This window comes from Melanotaenia boesemani, chromosome 20 (assembly GCF_017639745.1).
Source record: "Melanotaenia boesemani isolate fMelBoe1 chromosome 20, fMelBoe1.pri, whole genome shotgun sequence".
Taxonomy (NCBI): domain Eukaryota; kingdom Metazoa; phylum Chordata; class Actinopteri; order Atheriniformes; family Melanotaeniidae; genus Melanotaenia; species Melanotaenia boesemani.
This window is the reverse complement of record NC_055701.1, coordinates 22,067,743-22,087,705: the sequence shown is the minus strand read 5'-3', so window position 1 is coordinate 22,087,705 and position 19,963 is coordinate 22,067,743. Positions and strand designations below refer to the sequence as shown.

Sequence of the window (19,963 nt, the reverse complement as noted above, 5' to 3'; positions counted from 1 at the left end):
TTTTTTAGATGTTTATCATTCTTTTTAAATTGCATGATATTTGTACTCAGTTTTATATTTTCATGTAATCCATCCCACAGAATCACCCCACTGATAGAAATGCACACTTTTAATTGTAGTGTGCACACAAGGTTGTTTTAAATAGTCAATTCATCTTAATTCATAGTCCCCCTCTCTCTCCAGGAACAGTTTCTGTATGTTATCAGGAAGTAAATTATTTTTTGCTTTGTATACTATTTGCAATGTGTTATATTTCACCAAATCAACTAAATTTAATGCCTTCGAATGAAGAAATAGCCTGTTAGTATGATATCTGTAGCCTACATTATGCGCTGTCCTAGTTTTTCTCTTTTGCAATGTTCATAATTGCTGTAGGGTGCTATTGTAAGTGTCACCTGACAACTCAATACAATAAATGAAATATAGCAACACCAATGCTTCTTCAGTTTAGAACTCACATGTTGAAATGAGATTTCCTGCACAGTTTATGGTCAAATATAACACCTAAAACCTCATTTTCACATACTCCTTCTATCATTACATCATTATTATCACAATTTCAGGATTTATTATTACATCTTTGTCCTTTTTGTTTTTTTTTTTCATCTTTAAAATCATTGACTTCTCTTTAATCCAGTTGCCTGTTTTGTGTTATTAGTTTGTTTTACATGGTGGTTACTTTTAATCTCTTTGTATTGTCAGAAATCTGGTTTAAAATTTTCCGGAAACTGAAGACAAAATGCTACGAAAGCATTACGTAACTTGAACCGCTGAGTAACAATGTTCTTCAGAAAAGAGATTCTGCAGACCTGAAGAACTCAAGTTATTGAACCATTTGCTCTTGGACACTTGATCTTTTTGCAAATGTAAATAAACAGACAATTTCAACATGCACTTGATGTCAGACTTCCACAGTAGTCATCATTACTAAGATTAGTTTGTACTCTGAACACTGTTGTACGTGCTAGTCCTCTATATACAGCTGAGATCAATATTTACATTTTGATATGGAAAAGTTTACATACTCAAACTACTCATTTCCATAAGCAAGTACACTACCATTCAAAAGTTTGGACACACTTTCCTCTTAAATCCAGTGGGTCACTTTTGACTGGTAGAGCTCAGTGTTACATTTTCTAATCATACACGAAATACATGTTTTTGTTTTTTGTTTTTTTGTCCTTAAACTTTGAATATGAAGTTGTGAAACTGCTGACTATACACATAAAGGTCATGTGAAAATGAAAGCATGACCTCTTTCTTGTTTAATGTTTTACATAGGAGGTTATAACACAGAATCATCTGGTCCTCATCAGATCTTAAAATTAGGTATATAAAACCTTAGATGAACAACATGACATACATTACAGTGTTTTATTAATTTAACACAAACTAAACCAAAGTTCAGAGGCAATATGTGAAAAATGAAGTACACTTCATGAGTCAATAACTTGTAAACTGTGTGCAGTCATTGTGAAGGAGTTTTGGCCCATTCTTTGTAGCATCATTGCTTACATTTATTAAGATTTGCAGGCATTTTTTTATGTATAGAACTCTGAGGATCCTCTCATTTCAGTCAGGTTGAGATCTGGAATGTTATTTACATCATCTAGATTCTTTCATTCTGTTGTAGATTTAATTAACTTAGATTTTTTTACTCCTTATAAAGGCCTGTAAAGTCTTAAGTTAAACATATAACTCTTGGGTTTTTTCCCCTTATTTTTCTTTTTACAAAAAAGGATTTTTTAGACAAATGTGTTGTTTGACACAACAAGCAGAGGCAGTCAGCATACACAATGGTGTACCAGCTCTGAAGTATGATGGTGGTAGCATCATGCCTTTGGCCTACTTTGCTGTCGGTGGCAGGTGCAGCTAACATATTGCAGTTAAAATAAGGAGTAAAGACTACCTCAACCTTATGAAAATATGTCCATTGAGGTGGTCTCCCCTCCGCTGCAGATTTAATGACCTACAGTTCACCCAGCTGCAGGCTGATCCAAAGCTCCTTGCTCTTACCATCTTCTCCACATAGCTTGTGCTAACATTTTATTTCACCAAGTTGCCGAGATAAGTTCTTCTAAGATCATACATGCTGACGTCACAGTTGTGAAACTGTAGATCAGAGGTGTCCAAGGTTTGGCCCTAAAGGGCCACTGTCTTGCAGGTTTTGGATATTTCCTGGTACAACAGATCTGAATTAGATTTATGGGTCAACATGCTTTGGCAGAACTTGACAACATACTGTTGAGGAGTCATTTAATTTGAATCTGATTTGTTGGATCAGGGAGAGATCTAAAATCTGCAGGAATGTGGCCCTCCTGGACACTCCTGCTGTAGATGGTGCACTGCACAGACATTTTCAATCACTGTTGGCGGATTTTGCTCATGTCTGGCAAAACAAAAAAACTTCCCATGGACAAACGGTTCCAACCTGATGCTAGTAAAGGCATTATAAGATTCCACAATAAATCTGGCTAATATGCACTTTATTACTATTAATAGTGGCTTTAAACTTATATTATTTACTGTTATCATGTTTTAGCTTTTTATTATAGTGAAAGTGCTTGATTAAGTATGGTAGACATTGTATGCTACTGGACACCTAAATTTCCCTTGTTGGAGATGAATAAAGAATCTTGTATCTTACAGATGCTTTACTTTTCAAAATTAAAATCAATGTTGAACAATCAGAAACTGATCAGGTCAAATAATCTATTAAGAGCCAGTTTGGCCATGCAGGCAAGACTGTAGTTACTAAATTGTGAATCTGGTGAAGGCTTATTTCCTTAAAGTAAATCCATCCATCCATCCATCCATCCATCCAGTCTCTTTGTTAAAAGAAATGCTAGTCAAACACAATCTAACTGAGCTTTTGTTGTAACAGAATAATAAATATTCACAGTTTAATTTTCTGATGCTAAAAACTATCTGTTAATACAGGGATATGTAAGGATTGAGAGGAGGCGTATAAAAGACAGCAATAAATCAAATTTTATTTCTCCATATAGAAAAGAATTCAGTTAAATAGTGAAACAGTCCATCAAAATTGCGGCATCTTGTTTTCAACCAATGGTCCTCAATACATTAACCTTTGTCCCAAAATGAAAAAAGAAAAAGAAAAAAAATTTAACAAAGTGTAAATACTATGTTCACAGTAATAAATATTGAAAACAAAATCTTTTATACATAGACATTATATATATATTTGTGTAAATATATATATGTATAGATAAATTCATGTACAGTAAAAAGTTATTTTCAAGTTTATCAAACAAAATATTAAAATAAAATTGGCTGAAAACAGAATAATGATTGCATTTTTTTCATTCCCAAGGCATCGGTAACCATGACCATTCAGTCTGTAATAAATAAAATGTGATATCATCTAAAGATTGTAGTGCATTGCTGTAAATTAAATACAAAAATTATAGTGCAAGTTCTTTTTTCTTTGCGCAAATCGATCTTGCAAATTTCAAACAAATTAAAAAGGAATGACAACAATGAAACAGAGTCTGTGGAGGACAGCGCTGTCTAGTCTCGGACTTCCGTCTGTTATGCGCCACAACTTTCTCTGCAGTCTTGGCAGCCAGAAAATAATAATAAAAAAGAAGCATTCATGTATGAAACCATGGCAAATATTCAATAGACTTATTTGGCAAAATATTAAAGGATTTACAAAAACAACAAAAAAAGAAATCTCCACACGCTTCTTACACTGAGCTCTGTCAGTAAATTCAAGAAAAATCGCTGATGAAATGCATAGAAATTAATTACCAGTAGCAAGAACTAACTTAAGGGTTGTTTACCGTCATGCAGCATTTGAGACGCAACAAAAGGCAGATATTGTGGATGTGTGTTGATGTAGTAAAGCATGTCGGGTATACGTTTACTCTGCCTTTGTTTGCACTTATCCCTGGCTTCCTTCCCCTTCAGCGATGGGGAACTAAAGGAGGCAGCGAAGGCTCCCATTCCCTGTTTGTCCACAGACCCCTGCTGAAAGTCAGGGAGGTGTTGCTCCATCTTCACACAAGCGTGTGTTTGTGAGACGTGTGTGCTTGCTCATCTCAAACCTCTGCACCCAACTCAATGACCCCAGTCTCAATTATGGGTACTAGCTTATCTTCCACCTGTACCAGCAGGATGGTCTTGTCGATATGGGAGCGATTGGCTGGGTCTCGGCTACAAGGCACCCACCGGTGAATCACCTTCAGGGGGCAGGACAGAGAAAGAGAGGGACAGAGAAAAGAAGCACTGAATGAAATTTTTAAAGCTTTTATGACAGCAAAAGGGTCAGGGGTAGGGATGGGCGATGCCAAAGTTTTTCCTGTTGATACCGTCATCAGTTTATGGTATTTTTTCATCAATATTAATACTGATGCCAATACTTTTTGCCTTGTACGCAAAAGTAGATTAATATTAATAAAACTCGTGAACATTAATATCAACATAAATATCAAGGATATAAATATCAAAATTAAAATTTTTTAATTTTTTTAAGTATAATATAAAAATAAAATTATAATAAATATATTTGAAACTATCTGTAAACTGATTAAAATAAGTTGAAAATAAATATTTAAAAATGGAATAATCAGACTATAAATAAAAATTCTTAAATTGAAAGAACATAGTGCTCAAAACAGTAAAATATTAAAATAAAACATCATCACTAACACAAGCGGCATCATCATCACGACATCAGATAGGCTACCATAATCATGTGACATGAGAAGAACACACGTGGCTGGTTTCTCATGTAATTTTATCACCAAAAACTCTCAGAAGTGAAAACAAATAGCGTGTTTCGTATTTACAGTATAATACCAAAAAGTATCTAATCTGTTGTCTTGACTGGCAGATATTTAAGTATTGATTCTGGAGTATCAATACGCCATCACTAGTCAGGGGGGCCAAAGGCCAAAAAACAGGACACACGTATACAAACAAGGAAATAACTGTAGAATTAAAGAAGTCAGAATGTCAGTAGAGCAGCAACAACCAAACTGATTTTATTATTTCTGAAATCCAACACTTTAAATCATCTGTGTGAGGATGTGTGGAAGTCATCTGCTGATGCACAGCTGTTAGGAAAGACTTACATGCCCTTCCATGCCCTCGATGGGGCTCCAGTCTCTCCAGCAGGTCCGTCCTGCCCTCAGTCTCATGGTCTCGTCAGGCCACTGCAGCTCCTTCCTTTTTGATAAGTTGATGTTCTCCAGCACCTGACTCACATCTACAATCTGAGACATCACAGAAGCTCGACATTAAATATGAGGCTGATTTCTAAATTTCCAAAGCAGTAATCCGTGTATGCATTAGTTTCCACTGAGTGACGTCACTCCAGCTCATTTCGAATAAATATTTACCAACCTGTACTCTGTAGGAGATGTCATCTCTCCGTATCGTGGCGACAGTGGGGTTGTGCTGCTGTGGGTGGTGATGATGGTGATGATGCTGGCTGAGGGGATCCGTCACGGTGCTGCACACGCTGTCATTGCCCAGGAGGCCAACAAGTGTGTGACGTTTACAGGGAGGGATGCTGTGGCTGGAGAGTGAGGACGAAGGGCCGGCGGGGTCGGAGGTTGAGCCCAGCCGGAGCTGCAGGGATGTGGGGAGTGTGCGCAGAGACAGTTGGCTGGTGGAGGAACGACGGCAGGGCTCCAGGCCGGTGGTGGAGGTGCGCAAGGAGGAGTGGCGGCTGCTGCTGTAGCGGTACGATGATGACTGGCTGGCCATCGAGGCTCGGGCGGGTGAGTGGCGTACCAAACCAGACTGAACAGACTGGGAACTCTGACTGGTGCCTGGATAAATGGAGGAGAGGATGCATAACAAATCCTGCAGGGGGACTTAATGTATGCTAGCAGTGTTGTTGCTAAGATACAGGTGCAGTAGTTCTCACCCAGAGAATGTGGCTGGTATGAGTGAGGAGGAGCAGGTCCAGAGGTGCCGCCTTGCGACACGGAGCTCTGCTGAGAGTCACCACCTGTCCCATTCCCACTGCCGCACGACAACCCCCCTGCATCCGAATCCTCAATATTCCCTCCACTGTTACAGCCTGCACCACAGCCTTTTCTTAACCTGCAAGAAAATAAACCTTTCATTTATTTTTGTTTAAACAGCGACTAATCTAATCAAAGCTGCGAAAACACACGGAGTCACAAACCTGTGCCAAGTGCTGACAACGAAGTTGCGGATGTTTGCGATGCTGATGGGCCCTCCCAAGATGCGTCCAAGCTGTGGGTGTGAGTTGCAGTAGGAGGTGGTCAACGGTGAGACGTAGATTGGATATCCAATGGGCTGGTCGCAAGATGAATTGATCATGTTACGCAGAGCCTGCTTGGCATTCTGGATGCTCCCGCGCTCTGGGTTTCTGTTTCTGAGGAACACCAGCTCCTGTTGCTGCCCTGCCCAAAGACCTCGGACACATTCTTTATTCACCTGCAGCACAAGTGATAAGGTGTCATTAAAGATTTTATCTTAGATACACTTACACCCCCTACATCAAACTCGACCTGATGCAGTCTCACCTTGATGACACGGAAGCTGAGGTATCGTCGATTGAGCATAATGATTTTGTACTCGTTGGTGCCTTCATCTAGGACGTGGCGCAGGGCAAGGAGGGATGGAGCGTTGGACAGCACGGCGCTCCTCCAGGCCGGGTCACCTTCGTGAGCAATGACCAGGTTCTGCTGGTGGGAGGAGATGGCCTCAAAAAGAACTGCTGGCTCATCATACTCGTCGGGGGACGTGAAGTGGTCCTGACAAAGAAAACAAAAGGGGCATGGTTAAACTTGCCACAAATACAAGACTGAAGGCAGACTTTTCTCAGCATCTGTGGCACCTCACCTGGTGTAATTTGAGAGACATTCGGATTCCAGGCACCACAACTTTCCTGAGCAGTTCCATGTCTGCGAAGATCCACTCGTCTCGCACTGACGAGATGCGGAAATCACCCTTAAATAATGCATGAAGTCCATAAAGGAAAGACTCCAGATTGCTGGGATAGAAAGCAGAAACCAGACATGCAAATAACGCACTTGATCCATATGGAAATGAAAGAAAATTTTTTTATTTGTATGTCACTCTTCAATAAGTTATTACAAAACATTTAAAGCATTATTTTCCTAAAAAGAAAAAAATCTAACTGGTTGCTGTTTGGCCTACATAAGAGAACACACCCTGTTGTATTATGCAGAGTTTACTCATTATAATAAAGATTGCTAGATAACCTGGACATGTGATGGGCTGCAGTCCCAAGAGCTCTCCTTCCCAGCACACACAGGCCGAAGCAGAGCAGCACCAGAGCAGAGTCTTTCTCACAGTCCAGTGGCTACAGCACAAAGCAGAGACAGGCAAGAGTTGTCACTCAAATCTCATTTGTTGCCAACTTTGACCTAAAAGTTTAAACAGTTGTGTATTTCATCAGGCAGTCTTGACCGACATCCTCCTGGCATCCCCCTTCATATAAAATTTGGAAACAGCTGAAAAGACATTGGCCTTACCTTGGCCCTTCGAGAATTGCAGTACTGGATCCAACCCAGGTAGACGCCACAAAAGCTGTCCCTGGAGATTCCTGCAAGCCGATGGTCGTAGTCTTCATCGATGTTGGGATTAAAGGTGGGATCCAGGTCAACGTAGTTCCTCTCTCCGCACCCTCGCAGGCCGTCTTTCATTGTCTCATTAGCTAGCCACTCCTCCAGTTTGGGGGAGGCGACCACATAGTAGATGATACCCTGAATCCGGGAAATTTTGAAGCAATTAGATAATTTACTAATCATATGCTGTTCTAATAAGTCGGATCCACTTTGAAATGGTCACGTGATCCTACAAACCTTGACATAGTAGGTGGTGAGGATGCGTCGCAGGTCGAACACCTGCAGCATGGAGGCGGCGCTGTTATCGGTGATGCTATAGCCCTCCAAAACGTATTTGGTGACGAGTACCTCCCAGGCAAGCCAGCGCTGCCCAAACGCAGCATTAAAGGACAGGATGTGAGGAAGATGGCCTGGTTCGCAGCAGCAGCAGCCCTCATCTTCTTCCACCCCTTCAGTGATGGCCTCCACTTCTCTCTGCTGGCAGTAGGTTCCTGAGGAGGAAAAAAAACAGCCGATTCCTGTTATTCTGAGAAAAAATGTCTTTTGAAAACTGGAAAAGACAAGAAAAAGAATGTGGACTTTGTTGCTGATTTACCTAAATGTGGTTCATAAATGTGACCTGGGGAGATGCCTTCAAGTGCTTAGGATTTTTAATGCAATTAATCCAAAACCTTCAGATCAGCTGTGAGATACAGGCTTGTTGACTAATTGATTTATAGTTTATAGCCTTGATACGTTAAGTAGCAGGTTCACTGAAAGGAGAACTATAAAGAAGCTAATCTGTAACAAAACATTTCATATTTACAGATAAAGCTGCTGACACAAAGGTGATGAGTATCATGCTTAGAGGAGCGTGTCCAACTCTGTAAAAAGTTCAGTTCATCACATGCTCTCATCATAATACAACAGGTATGTTGAAATACCTGTTTAATTATGATGTTCTGTAGCAGAGAGCCTCAGACTAAATTACGCAAAGTCACAATGACAAAACACACCCAGGTGTGTTTTCCAAACAAATAAAGCACAGAGGAACTAATAAGGTAAAATGCTATTTTATACTACTGAAACTACTAGGAAGTGCTTACTATTCTTTATTCATTCAGGGGTAATCCTTCTCCATAGCATACTCTGCTTTATCATCCATTTACTCTCAGTCATCTCACATTTATTCTCCACTATAACACATGAAACACTTATTAATTTTAAGCCTTGTTACAAAGAAAGTTGTTCGTACACTCAGCCATCCACATCTGGTTCGATTGCCACATTGCATAGAGATGATCAGAAGAAATAAAAAGTGACCAATTTCCACATTTTCATCCCAGAGAAACTTCATCTAAAGCTAGACTAACAGGTAATAAACTATACAACCCGCTGAAACAGCAGCAACTTAGGCCAAAACCGAAAGTACTACTTGTTGTTTGTTGTTTTTACTATTTTTGTTTTGACTTAAAAACCTTAAAACATTTAACATATTTTAAACCATAGCACCCGGCATTACTGTACATGCACAATACATTCTATTCTAATGATGGGGTAAAAATCATAATTTAAGACGTTTCAGATTTAACCAGCCAAAGGAAAATAAATTCACTCAATCCTGTGGAGCTGATTTTAGTTATAGTTTCTGGCTGAAAAGCAACAAGAGGAGTGAAGCAAGTCTTTCCTAAATAACATGGACCCTAAACACCTCACAGCTACTTCTTCCATTTCATACCTTTATCTGGTAATGTTACTGAGGAAGAGTTCAGTAGTGTTGCTTGCTGTGATTGAGGACTATAAAGGACAGATATTTTGTCTTACTCAGTATCACTGAAGTGAGCTTCACTTTCAGTCAAGTTGTTGGCTATAAACAGCAGGGATATCACCAAACCTTTTATTCCACTCTCTGTAGTGCACCTTTAACCTGAGAGCTAGCCACAGCGCTATCCTAAAACACTGATCGAGTCATTGTTTCCCACAAAACCCTCGGTTGTGGTATGAATCATTAAATTCAACCTTTATTTGATAAAAAATAAACAATTTGCTCTTTAATGTACCCGTCTCGAGAGCACTGGACTAAAATGGTCCTCAGTCGGACATTAGAGTCCCTCTGATGTCCCTGAAAGGCAGCTGTAGCACAGATTCCTCAGACATGGCTCAGCTCCTGCCTTCCCACATCTCTTTTCATCTTTGTTTTCTTGTACATTTCAAGTCATGTTTTCAGTCTCACCTTCACTACTTTTGCTGCACTTGAGTTCAAATGGAAATCATAGTTACCTTCCTGTGGCAACCAGAGCTGCTTTTAGACATATTACAACACTATTACCCATTGTACATCTTATACAATACATGAGTAAGAGGATTTCTTTATTACTATCAAGTATAAAAATATCAAGAGTCTTTCAAATATTGTATCTACATAGACAAGGCCAATATTAATCTAAGAAGTCATATTAAACAGGGTTCCATTAAAGAGGTAATGGTATATGTTCCACATATCTGACCTATTTATTCAGACCTCACTAAAACTAAAAAAGTTCGGCATGATACACAGAATAAAGATACATCCAAGCCATAGAAAAATTATGTGAAAAAAACACTACTTATGTCACTAATAGTTTTAAGGTATGACAGAGATGAGGACCTCCCTTACCTCTGAACTCCAGCCCCCGAAGCTGAAAGGTGACCAGGCCGTTGCCGATTTCTATAAGATGCACCAGAGCGTTCAGATAGTCAGAGGCCAGAATGAAGCAGTCCCCGGTACTGAAGTTCCCCCAGCGGCCCAGGAGCAGGTCTCCACAAAGGCTGTGCTGAAGGGATCGGGTAAGATGCTCGTAGAAGATGGAGTTCAAATTGTTGTCATCTGAGCCTGAGGAAAGAAAAAAAAATGGAGGCTGGAATCAAACTTAGCTGCTGACGTCAATCAAATATATTGAATTTCGAACTAATTTAGATGCTAGACGCCCTCTTATAATGTGCATCAGTGCACTCGTCTATAGCACCACAGTTTAGTGTCAATCTCTCGGGTCATTTCAGATAACAGATCTACCCAAAAGACAATGTCCAACTCACCTGGATTTCTGTCCAGCTGAGAAGCCAGTCGGGTGTTAGAGTGATCGACTCTCTTAGTGCTGCATTAAAAAAAAACAAAAAAAAAACACATATTTTACAAGATGACTCAATGGAACACTCAGTTTATTATTAGAAATGTATTTTTCGTACTTATAGTCTCGTTCCCAGAACTTGACGGGGCGGACGTAGGAGGTGATGAAGATGGCACTGCCAAGGAAAGGGTTGAGGGGAGTAGAGAAGACTGCAGATACCACAGCCTGGACAAACAGCATGGCCGAGTCTGGAGGAGCTCAGGTCAAGGTTACTTCATAATGATTCACCATTTACTACAGTTTGCACAGATGTAAAACAAAATACAACAACAACTGCAGCTTAAAAAAATGTTGTCATTCAGTTGCAATTGCTGTTACAGTGTTAGAAGTGCACGTGAAACTGGTGATTTAGTTCACAGTTTATAATGTGAAAGGATACGAGGCACAGCAAAGGGCTGAGCGAAGGCGTGGAAGGCTGAGCCCCATGTGATCTGCCATGGAGCGATGTAGGTGTAGACAAAGTGCAGCTTGTAAAAAAGCTCCCACAACTGGAAAAAAACAAAGAAACAGAACATGAAAAATATAAAGTGACTATGACGCAGCGATTTAAAGCCACATAATTAAATAACATTTTAAATGTTGTGTGCATTTTGTACCTTTCACTATGATCTTTGTATCATTTATAAATGTATGAGTCTTGAATAAAACGAGAACTAGTTATGCATCTGGTGACTTCTTTTTACCTTGCTGAAAATGATGGACATGAGGAAGAGGTCGAGCAGCAGCGTCTCGGACAGATGGCGGTAGTCGAAAGTGAAGAAGAGGACAGTGAAGAGGATGGTCACGTACTGGTAGGTGGGACTGCTGTAGGAGGAACGGAGCAGCTTCAGACCTGCTACTGTGATCATCAGAGCCCCAACCCTGAGACAAAAAGCATCCAAAAAAAACCCCACTTCAGTAAATAGTCAAATCATGATGAAATGCAGTGCATTATGCATAAACTGGGGAAATAGAAAGTGGAAATCTTGAGAATCCTCACTCCGTGTCAAGTCTCTTTGGGCTGGCGAGTTCTCTGGCGCTGCCACTCAGTTCGTTAAGGATGACGAGTGGATAGAGAACGTTCTTTTCCACAAACAGCAGCCACACATGCACCTTTTCAAACCACATGACATGAGCAGCATCTGACGAGAGAGACAGGGTTAGAGTTCAGAGACAAAAACAGAAACAGATACTAAACTTTGCAGAAAAATACATCATTGATCCATCTGCATATGTTTGTGATGATCAGCTGGAGGAGCATGGAAGTCTTTCATCAGGTTTCTTTACTTACCCCTGACTTCAAACTGATAGTACTCCTTGGTTTTGAGCAGCGGGTGTGAGAAGCAGTACCAGGGCAGCTGCTTGCGAACTTGAGGCAGCAGGTAGTGTGTGAGCAAACCCACCGTTCCCAACAGGGCGTACAGAACATAACTGAGGAAAGGCTGAAGAAAGACAAGAGATTTAATAATGTGGATCATCTCTGGTTTAGCTGTTGAGAGGTAAAAAGTTTTCTCCATCTTTGCAGAAGCTTCTTAAATAAGCGACCTGAGTTTTATTTTAATGCATGCAGGCATCCAGTGACTCCTGTCTAATGTGTTTATTTCCCCTCACACAGCAAACATACCATTAATTGTTGGTGCTTGTTGAAAAGTAAACATTTACTGTACCTGTAGTGCTATGAATACTGTGCTGACATGGATGGCGAAGTAAAGGACAGCAATAACCACACACACGATCAGATCCGATTGCAGACGTTCATTCTACACATGTAAAAAAGAAACATTCAGTGTAATGAGGAGAAAAGAAAAGACCCAGTCTTGCTTTAATGTGAAGATGAACTCACCACTGAGGCCCTCAGCTTCTCTGGCAGAGGGTCCTGAACTTCTGACAGGGGGTCCTCTGGGTTTTTGTCTTTTAAGTTGGGTAAAATCTTGGACTGCATCAGTGAGCTATGAATCAAGAAGCAAAACATTCTGCCTTTCTTAAAAATCCCAAGTCTCCTTAGCTTATTAAATGACAGAGGAAATGTAAAATCATCCGCTGTTAGACACAAAAACTTGGAGAAACAGTTTTATTTTAATTGAGAACTCCTTTGGAGATAATCCTCAGAATATGTGTGAGTGCAAAAGTCACTGTAGATTTCCCTCTAGCAGACATGGGTCAAATAGTTAATGGAAAATACTTTCTGGTTACCTGCTTAAAATACCAGATGGGTGAGTTGAACACATCTGATCCTTAGAGAAGCCAAGTCTTTAAATATGTATTTAAACTCTCTCCAACTCACATTTTTCACACATCACAGCAGCAAAGATATGCCAAGAGGTGATGTGAGCCAGGTCTGTGGTGCAGATCAGTGGACTTACATGAGGACAGACGGGTCACTGCTTTGCCGGCTCAGATGGTACGACACTGCCACCAAGAGGCCGCAGAACACAGAGAATAACACAGGGATGTGATGAGGCTCCCAGGTCTCCTGAGACACACAATGAGAGGATTTAAAAGTTAGTTTTTTATTTTAAGGATTTTTTTTTTTTTGCTCTAGTGGCTTTTACTTGACAGTAGCTGGACTGTAAAGGGGGTCAGAGAGACCAGGGAATGACATGCAGCAAAGGACCCAGGCCTGGACTCGAACCTGGTCATCTGCACTGAGTAGCTGTAGTCTCTGTACATAGGGCTCAACCAGTTGATCTACAGGCGGCAACAATGAGAGGATTTTAACATAATTGTTATTTTCTCTCTCTCTCTCTCTCTATTTAAAAAAAAATATATTATCAGAACTATTGTTATTATTCATGACTTCTTCTAGGCGGTTTGTTTGAAAGTCAACTATGTGCTTGTGTTTTTATAATTATTTATGCCTTTTTGGTCTTATTCTTCTATGTAATTTTGTTTTGTAAAGTACTTACTGACATTTTTTTTAATCTGTGAAGCATGTTATATAAATAAAACTTTACTTATTTGGTATAAGTCTGCTATTTAAACCACTGAAACTTAAAAATGTTCAGTCTTTTCTGGAGATGTATGCTAAGACTTTTGTGTGGTGCAAATGGACATGAAAAGTTTTTCCTTGTGGAGAATTACAGGCTGCTCCACTATCTTTAATCAACCACACATTTGCATACATACAAATGAGCTCCTTGTCAAAGGCATTTCTCCTTGTCCATAAAAGCAAGTCTGAGCTTGCTTTTATGCAAATAGTTTCTGTTAAGCCTTCTGCAGTGACTAAAAGTTTGAACGTTTGTCAAAGCCAGTTTGAGCTTCAAATCTTTCCAGTTTGCCTTTCAACTCAAAAACTACTTCCGCTAAATCTTTAGCATCAGCAATTTTAAGCAAGACTTTACTTTTTAAGCATCCCAGGTCAAATTTATTCAGCATAAGGCATTCGTTCTGCTGTTTTACTGGAACAGCAAAGTCGAAGTTATTTATATGGTTTCCCAGACAGAAACAAAAATGTGCACAGATCTTGCTGAAATGTTAAAGATACAGGTTCAGTTTAAAAAAAAAACAAAAAAAACACACAAATACAAAATAATATTAAAAACTAACACTTCATATGAATTGTACAATTGGCGGATACAAAATACACAAGTCCTGACAACATTTAGTGACTAAAGTTTTTACACAGTGTAATTATTTGACACTACTTGTAGTTTTCATTTGCAGTTCTAGCAAGTTCTACCACTTCATCTCAACACTTAAACCTTTCAGAATTTACTGGATGAAGGACTGTACAATATTGTGAATTAAAACTTCTTGGATGAAAAATCCCCCATGAGCCAGATTGCAGAATGAAAAGCAACACAGCTGCTGCAGTCAAAGTAGAGAAGAAAGCAGACCCACCCCACCCAAAATAAAAGGGGGGAAAACCAAGGAGTCATTTATAAAATGAGCGCACTACAGGTGTATTTCTTGAGTCATGTGAGAAAGTTTCTGTCCTTTTAAGTCATCTGTTTTAAATTATCTTTGCATAAAATAAAGGTTCATCCTATCTTTCCAACAGAGAACAGTTCATCCATATTACAACTCCTCCTGCTATCTAAAGGTGTTCTCCAAGGCTCTGTGCTTGGTCCTATCTTCTTCATCCTCTATATTCTCCTTACTGGCCATATCATTCGCAGCCATGGACCCAACTTTCATTGTTACACCGACAACATCCAGATCTACATCTCCACTAAATCCATAATCTCTGCAACCTACTCCACTCTCACCAAATGTCTCACAGAAATAAATTCACGGAGGTAAGCCAACTATCTATAAATCAACTACAATAAATCTGACATTTTAATAGGTGGTCCAAAATCCCTCTTGCAATCTGCTCATGATGTTTGCCTCACCCTTGACCAGTCCACAATAGCCCCCTCCTCACATATCCGCAAGCTTGGAGTCATCTTCAAAATGCCACCTAGCATTTGAAAGACACATCAGCAACATCTCCATACCAGCCTTCTTCCACCTAAAAATCATTGCTTGCCTCTGCCCCTCACTCACTGAAGCAGCCTACTCTATGCTTCACCCTCTAAACTCCTCAATAAACCTCAGTACATCCAGAACTCAGCTACACATCTTCTTACCCAATCTCGCATCCAAGACCACATCACCACTGTCCTTTAGAACAAATACACTGGCTTCCCATCCTTCAATGCATCCTCCTCACTCAAAGCCCTCCATAGCAGGGCCCCCTCCTACATTACAGAACTTCTCCGTCCGAACACTAGAACCCGAAGCCACTGGTCCTCACGACTCCAGATTTCTTCATCCTCCTCTCAGGACCAAGCCCATAACCTGGGGAGACAGAGCCTTCTCCATTGCAGCCCCCTCTTTCTGGAGCTCTCTGCCACTTTCAATCAGAAACTGCACAGAACTCATCTTTTAGAAGTCTTTGCATTGTTGAATGCTTGACAATTACTGAAATGTGGTTGTTTACTCTTATTTTGTTTGTTGTTTTTTTCACTACTTGTTTGTATGTAAAGTGTCTGATTATCTTGTAAAGCACTCCTTTGATTTCAACAAGTAAAATTAAATGAACTGCAAATCTTCACAATCACGATTTTAGGTTCGATACTGTCTTCTGCTGACATATCTCTCATGTAGATAAATTTGAGGGAAATTCAAAAAGTGCTGTCAATATTTAACTTAAAAAGAATCACTCTCTCATCATCCAGAAACTGATGCATTTTTTTCATTTTCTAATAAAACTGAGAGGTTAGGAAAAGGTGCTTTTACATGTGTTGGTCTCTTATCTGCAAGATCAGGTTAATCCTGGCTCTGCGATACAGACACCGGGTCACGGTAATCCAAAGCAGCTGGACTTCTTTTCTTTGTTCTTGAAGATATTTCACCTCTCATCTGAAAAGGCTTTTCCAGCTCTAACAGACCGGTGGAGAGTTTCTCGTTTAAAAGTTGTGACTTTGGGAATAATTAAAGTCGTGTGTGGGTAACTGACCTACCATCTCATTGTGTGGGTTGTTTATTTGCAGTCACCTGTGAGCTGTTTACCTGACTCACCAACATGTTTTGGTCACAAAAAATGAATATGTGAATGCTTGTAGAACCACTTGGGAAGGAGAATCAAAGCTGCATTGTGGGTGATAGAAAGATGATACCTATGCCCCCCTCCTCTGTTTAACACAGTTTTTTTTCCCCTACTTGTTTAACAGATGGCTGCTTCTTTCACTCCTCTTACCCATCTGCATTTGCCAGAACATGGAAATTACCATCTTTATAGTCTGTCCCTTATCCCTGAGATGTAAGTAGGCTGCTCAGTCTTTATCTGAGGAGCTGCTTTCCTTTGTTAAGCCATCAGTATGTGAAGTGGTTGTTTAGTTTCACCTTTCTATTTAGGGGTTATAATAAACTAACAAACTAACATTCTTTCATAGTTTATTTTATACAGTTTCTTTGGCCTCATAATTCTTTCAATTGTAAATGACACAGATAAAAAAAAAACTTTCATTACACTTCTGATGATAGTCACTTTAGCTCTTAACTTTGCTCTTACCTTCAGAGCTCCATAGCAGAAGCCGTAGAGCAAAGCCACAGTAACTATACTGCGCAGGATGCTGTACAACGCTGATAGAAGGCTTGTGGAGGCTGCAGAGAACACACACACAGAAAAGGGATGCCAGCAATGAGACCACTCAAAATGACAGGAACCAGGCCAGGCAGAATGCTGCTCAGCACTTATGAAGCCACAGGAAAATGTATAGGGTATGACTGTGTGTATGAGTGTCTGTTGGCTCAGTCAGTAGCGGTCAAAGTGACCTCCTGCAGAGAGGTTCTGCATAAACAAGTCACCCACCATTGCCCCCAAACACATGGATGTCCAGCTGCTCAAAGAAGTACATGACGAATGTGTTGACTTGCGGCAGCAGCCCCATGAAGAAAACGATGGGAAAGCAGAGAGTAAAGACTGCAGGGAGAAAGAAAGGGAAGATAATGCTGACTTTTTTTTTTAATTTATACATTTTTCATTCTAACATTTTGTACTTTGCAAAAACCAGATTTAAAGCAGAAATGACAACAACCTCTATCATAGGGTCAAGCATCCGGAGAAACAGGAGTAATGTTTGATAAAAAGAGGTTTAAATGTTTGCTAACTTAAAAAAAAACATTGTTCCTAGCTTTAATATGAAGTTTCAACTCTGTTTTTTTTTTAGTAAATACAACTATCCTGTTGTGGTGGAACAGTATCAGACTAGATTCTCTTGCATCTACAGGCTCTGCAGGCCTCAGTTAGCATGCTAATTGTTTAGTGAGGACTGTAGAGTCTCAGTTAAAAATAATAAAAAAAATAAAAACAAAGAAACAAATAAAATAAGGTCTTTTCCTTTTTGAACTAGAATCCCAGCTTAGGTTTGCAAAGTTGCATCTGAATGAACCATAAGATTTCTGGAAGAAAACAGCATCTCAGCACAAACAGCTCTCACCAACTTTCAAAAACAGTGGTGGAAGACTGATGATTGGGGCTTGTTCTGCAGCCACAGGACCTGGACAGCCTGCAGTAGTTAAGCCGATCATGAACTCCTCTGTTTATTTAAGTATTCTAAAGTCAGTTTGTGACGCGGTGCCATAAAGTGTAATGCTGCTGTAAAGTGAAACAGGAAAAAAAAAAAAAAAAAAAAAAAAAAACTTGTGAGGTGCGGTTTCTCTTTTTAAAACTTGTAAGGATAACATTTTTTTTATTGACTTGATGTGTAAAATCTTGGATCTGAAAGAGGGAGATTTTTTTTCTTCCATCTGACTATGATAAGGCCTTTATCTAGTCCAGAATTTATTGATGTGTGATTTGTTGGAAAACAAAAAAAAAAACAACACTGGACACAAAATACCACATGGAAGTGAACCCACCTAAGACGAGGTCCCTGGCAGAGGCAAGAACAAAGGAGCTGGTGAGGGCGACTCCGTACAGGGTGAAGCGAGATGAAGAGATCTTCAGACTGCCGTAGTGCAGCAACCAAATGAGGCCGCAGCACAGGCAGAAGTACACTGGCCGGCTGTATGCTATGATACGATTATGGCCCTGCAGGGACAAAAGTATCATGATATAAAACTGAACTTTGTAGAAGCTGGGCTTTCTAACTGTGTCAGCACTTGGAAGAAATACACTTTTAAACCAAAAACAAGTGCTAACAACACTTTTCACGTGTATTTGATTGAAAATTTGAAATTTTTGGTCATTTTCACACTTTCTGGAGCATCAAAAAGTTCTAAAATAATTAAAACTGTAATTAGCAGCAATTTATCGTTAAAACACAATCATTATTTTAATAATTATCCCAAAAGAAAAGATCCGTTTAGTGATATCAGTGTCATATGAGCCAAGGAAGGACAGCTCATATGACACCAGTGATGCATGTATAAAAAGAAATACCATCAAGTGTAAGGTTTCACAGTACAGGGAGGACGCACGTCCTTTTCACAGAAGCACCGAGAGTTTACGCACCAGAAATCAGCTTAAATAGACCAGGTTTTTGCAAAATGTCATGAAAAGGGAAGCAAAGAAGTCTTTAATGTGACAGAAAAGGGGACAACACAAGGGAGGGGGAAGCAAGACACAAAGAGTGAGATGGTGAGCTGTGGTCTAAACTCTGACCAGCTATTTAAAGCTTGTGCCTGCAGCTGAGTAAGAGCTGCATTAATAAAAGACGCCGTTTTGGAGCAGCCTCCTCACGCGAAGGAGGCAGGAACTCATAGATTCACATGGGAAAAGCAGCATCCTTTTACAGACGCTAGTTGTGTTGGAAATAAGAGGAAATGTAATTCTCTACTTGTCTACACTTAGTTTAACAGAACCAACATTGTCCCTACAGTGAAAAAATAATAAATGATAATTACTTACATGTCTAGGGGATGAGGAGTCTGGTTGAACACTCTGTGAATGCAGAAAAATAAAATGTTGACAAAATTTATGCAAACAAGTATGGCCTTTTTCCTTTTTTTTTAAACAAACCAATCTGAAGGAGTTTTAAAAAATAAAAACAATCAAAACACTTTAGAGCATCATCAATTCCCTTGAAGGCATACTTCACTTTGATGATTTTGCTGGTGTGCTGAAACACATGACGGCAGCGTTTCAACTGCTTCTTTGCAACAATGGTTCCCTGTGTCACTTCCTAAGGTCAAATATAATAATGTTATGTTGTTATGTGAAGCACTCACCTTTAGCAAGGAATACTGGCAACTTGCAATGACGAGGCAGAACTGAAAGACCCAGATGTCAGTGAAGAAGCCGTGGACGAGCAACACTGAACCCAGAAAGGCCACCAGGACAGCAAGCACGACTGCCAGCACATTTTCTAAAACCTCACGGTTCCTGGAACGACCCAGAAAAGTCAAAGCTTTCCCTAATGTTTAAAATAGCCAACACTGGAAAAAAGAAAGGATTTTTTAGTTGCCTTTGAAGACTACGAGATGACTCAATAAAGCTTAATAACATAAAGCAATAAGAAAGAACTGAAAGCACCCCAAAACATGAACATTGTGGGTCACCACAGGTGAGGTAAATCCCACAATCCACACACACACACACACAAAACAGTTATTCAACTTTTAATAACTTGAAAATTTGTGCAAATATAATGTCCAAAATGATGGAAGAAAAAGATATCTGCTCATAGAAATCATGTTGACTCTCCTCTTGTTTGTAAGCACAAGTGGATAAGAAAGCCTATATTATCCACATTAAATTATACAATTGTGGGCTTAAAGTAGGGTTTATATAATCTTTTAGGACCTCACACAACC

The 19,963-nt window shown here is 39.7% G+C and overlaps 1 protein-coding gene across 3 annotated transcripts in view; it reads right to left on the bottom strand.

The window, feature by feature from the left end:
• Positions 1–2,970: 2,970 nt before the first annotated feature.
• pcnx1 (pecanex 1) overlaps positions 2,971–19,963 on the bottom strand; it is a 35,232-nt gene continuing 18,239 nt past the window's right edge. For all 3 annotated transcript variants that reach the window (XM_041972811.1, XM_041972812.1, XM_041972813.1), the window contains 25 exons: positions 19,379–19,532; positions 19,059–19,091; positions 18,068–18,239; positions 17,019–17,129; positions 16,719–16,810; positions 13,084–13,193; positions 12,564–12,669; positions 12,388–12,480; positions 12,012–12,162; positions 11,721–11,862; positions 11,425–11,602; positions 11,121–11,229; positions 10,800–10,929; positions 10,650–10,708; positions 10,231–10,446; positions 7,833–8,086; positions 7,503–7,733; positions 7,230–7,330; positions 6,847–6,997; positions 6,528–6,758; positions 6,164–6,438; positions 5,900–6,078; positions 5,371–5,801; positions 5,100–5,240; positions 2,971–4,205 (listed from right to left, as the gene is read on the bottom strand). In XM_041972811.1, coding sequence (XP_041828745.1) covers positions 4,065–4,205; positions 5,100–5,240; positions 5,371–5,801; positions 5,900–6,078; positions 6,164–6,438; positions 6,528–6,758; positions 6,847–6,997; positions 7,230–7,330; positions 7,503–7,733; positions 7,833–8,086; positions 10,231–10,446; positions 10,650–10,708; positions 10,800–10,929; positions 11,121–11,229; positions 11,425–11,602; positions 11,721–11,862; positions 12,012–12,162; positions 12,388–12,480; positions 12,564–12,669; positions 13,084–13,193; positions 16,719–16,810; positions 17,019–17,129; positions 18,068–18,239; positions 19,059–19,091; positions 19,379–19,532 — 3,991 coding nt within the window. In that variant the 3' untranslated portion in view covers positions 2,971–4,064. The remainder of the gene's footprint in view (positions 4,206–5,099; positions 5,241–5,370; positions 5,802–5,899; positions 6,079–6,163; positions 6,439–6,527; positions 6,759–6,846; positions 6,998–7,229; positions 7,331–7,502; positions 7,734–7,832; positions 8,087–10,230; positions 10,447–10,649; positions 10,709–10,799; positions 10,930–11,120; positions 11,230–11,424; positions 11,603–11,720; positions 11,863–12,011; positions 12,163–12,387; positions 12,481–12,563; positions 12,670–13,083; positions 13,194–16,718; positions 16,811–17,018; positions 17,130–18,067; positions 18,240–19,058; positions 19,092–19,378; positions 19,533–19,963) is intronic.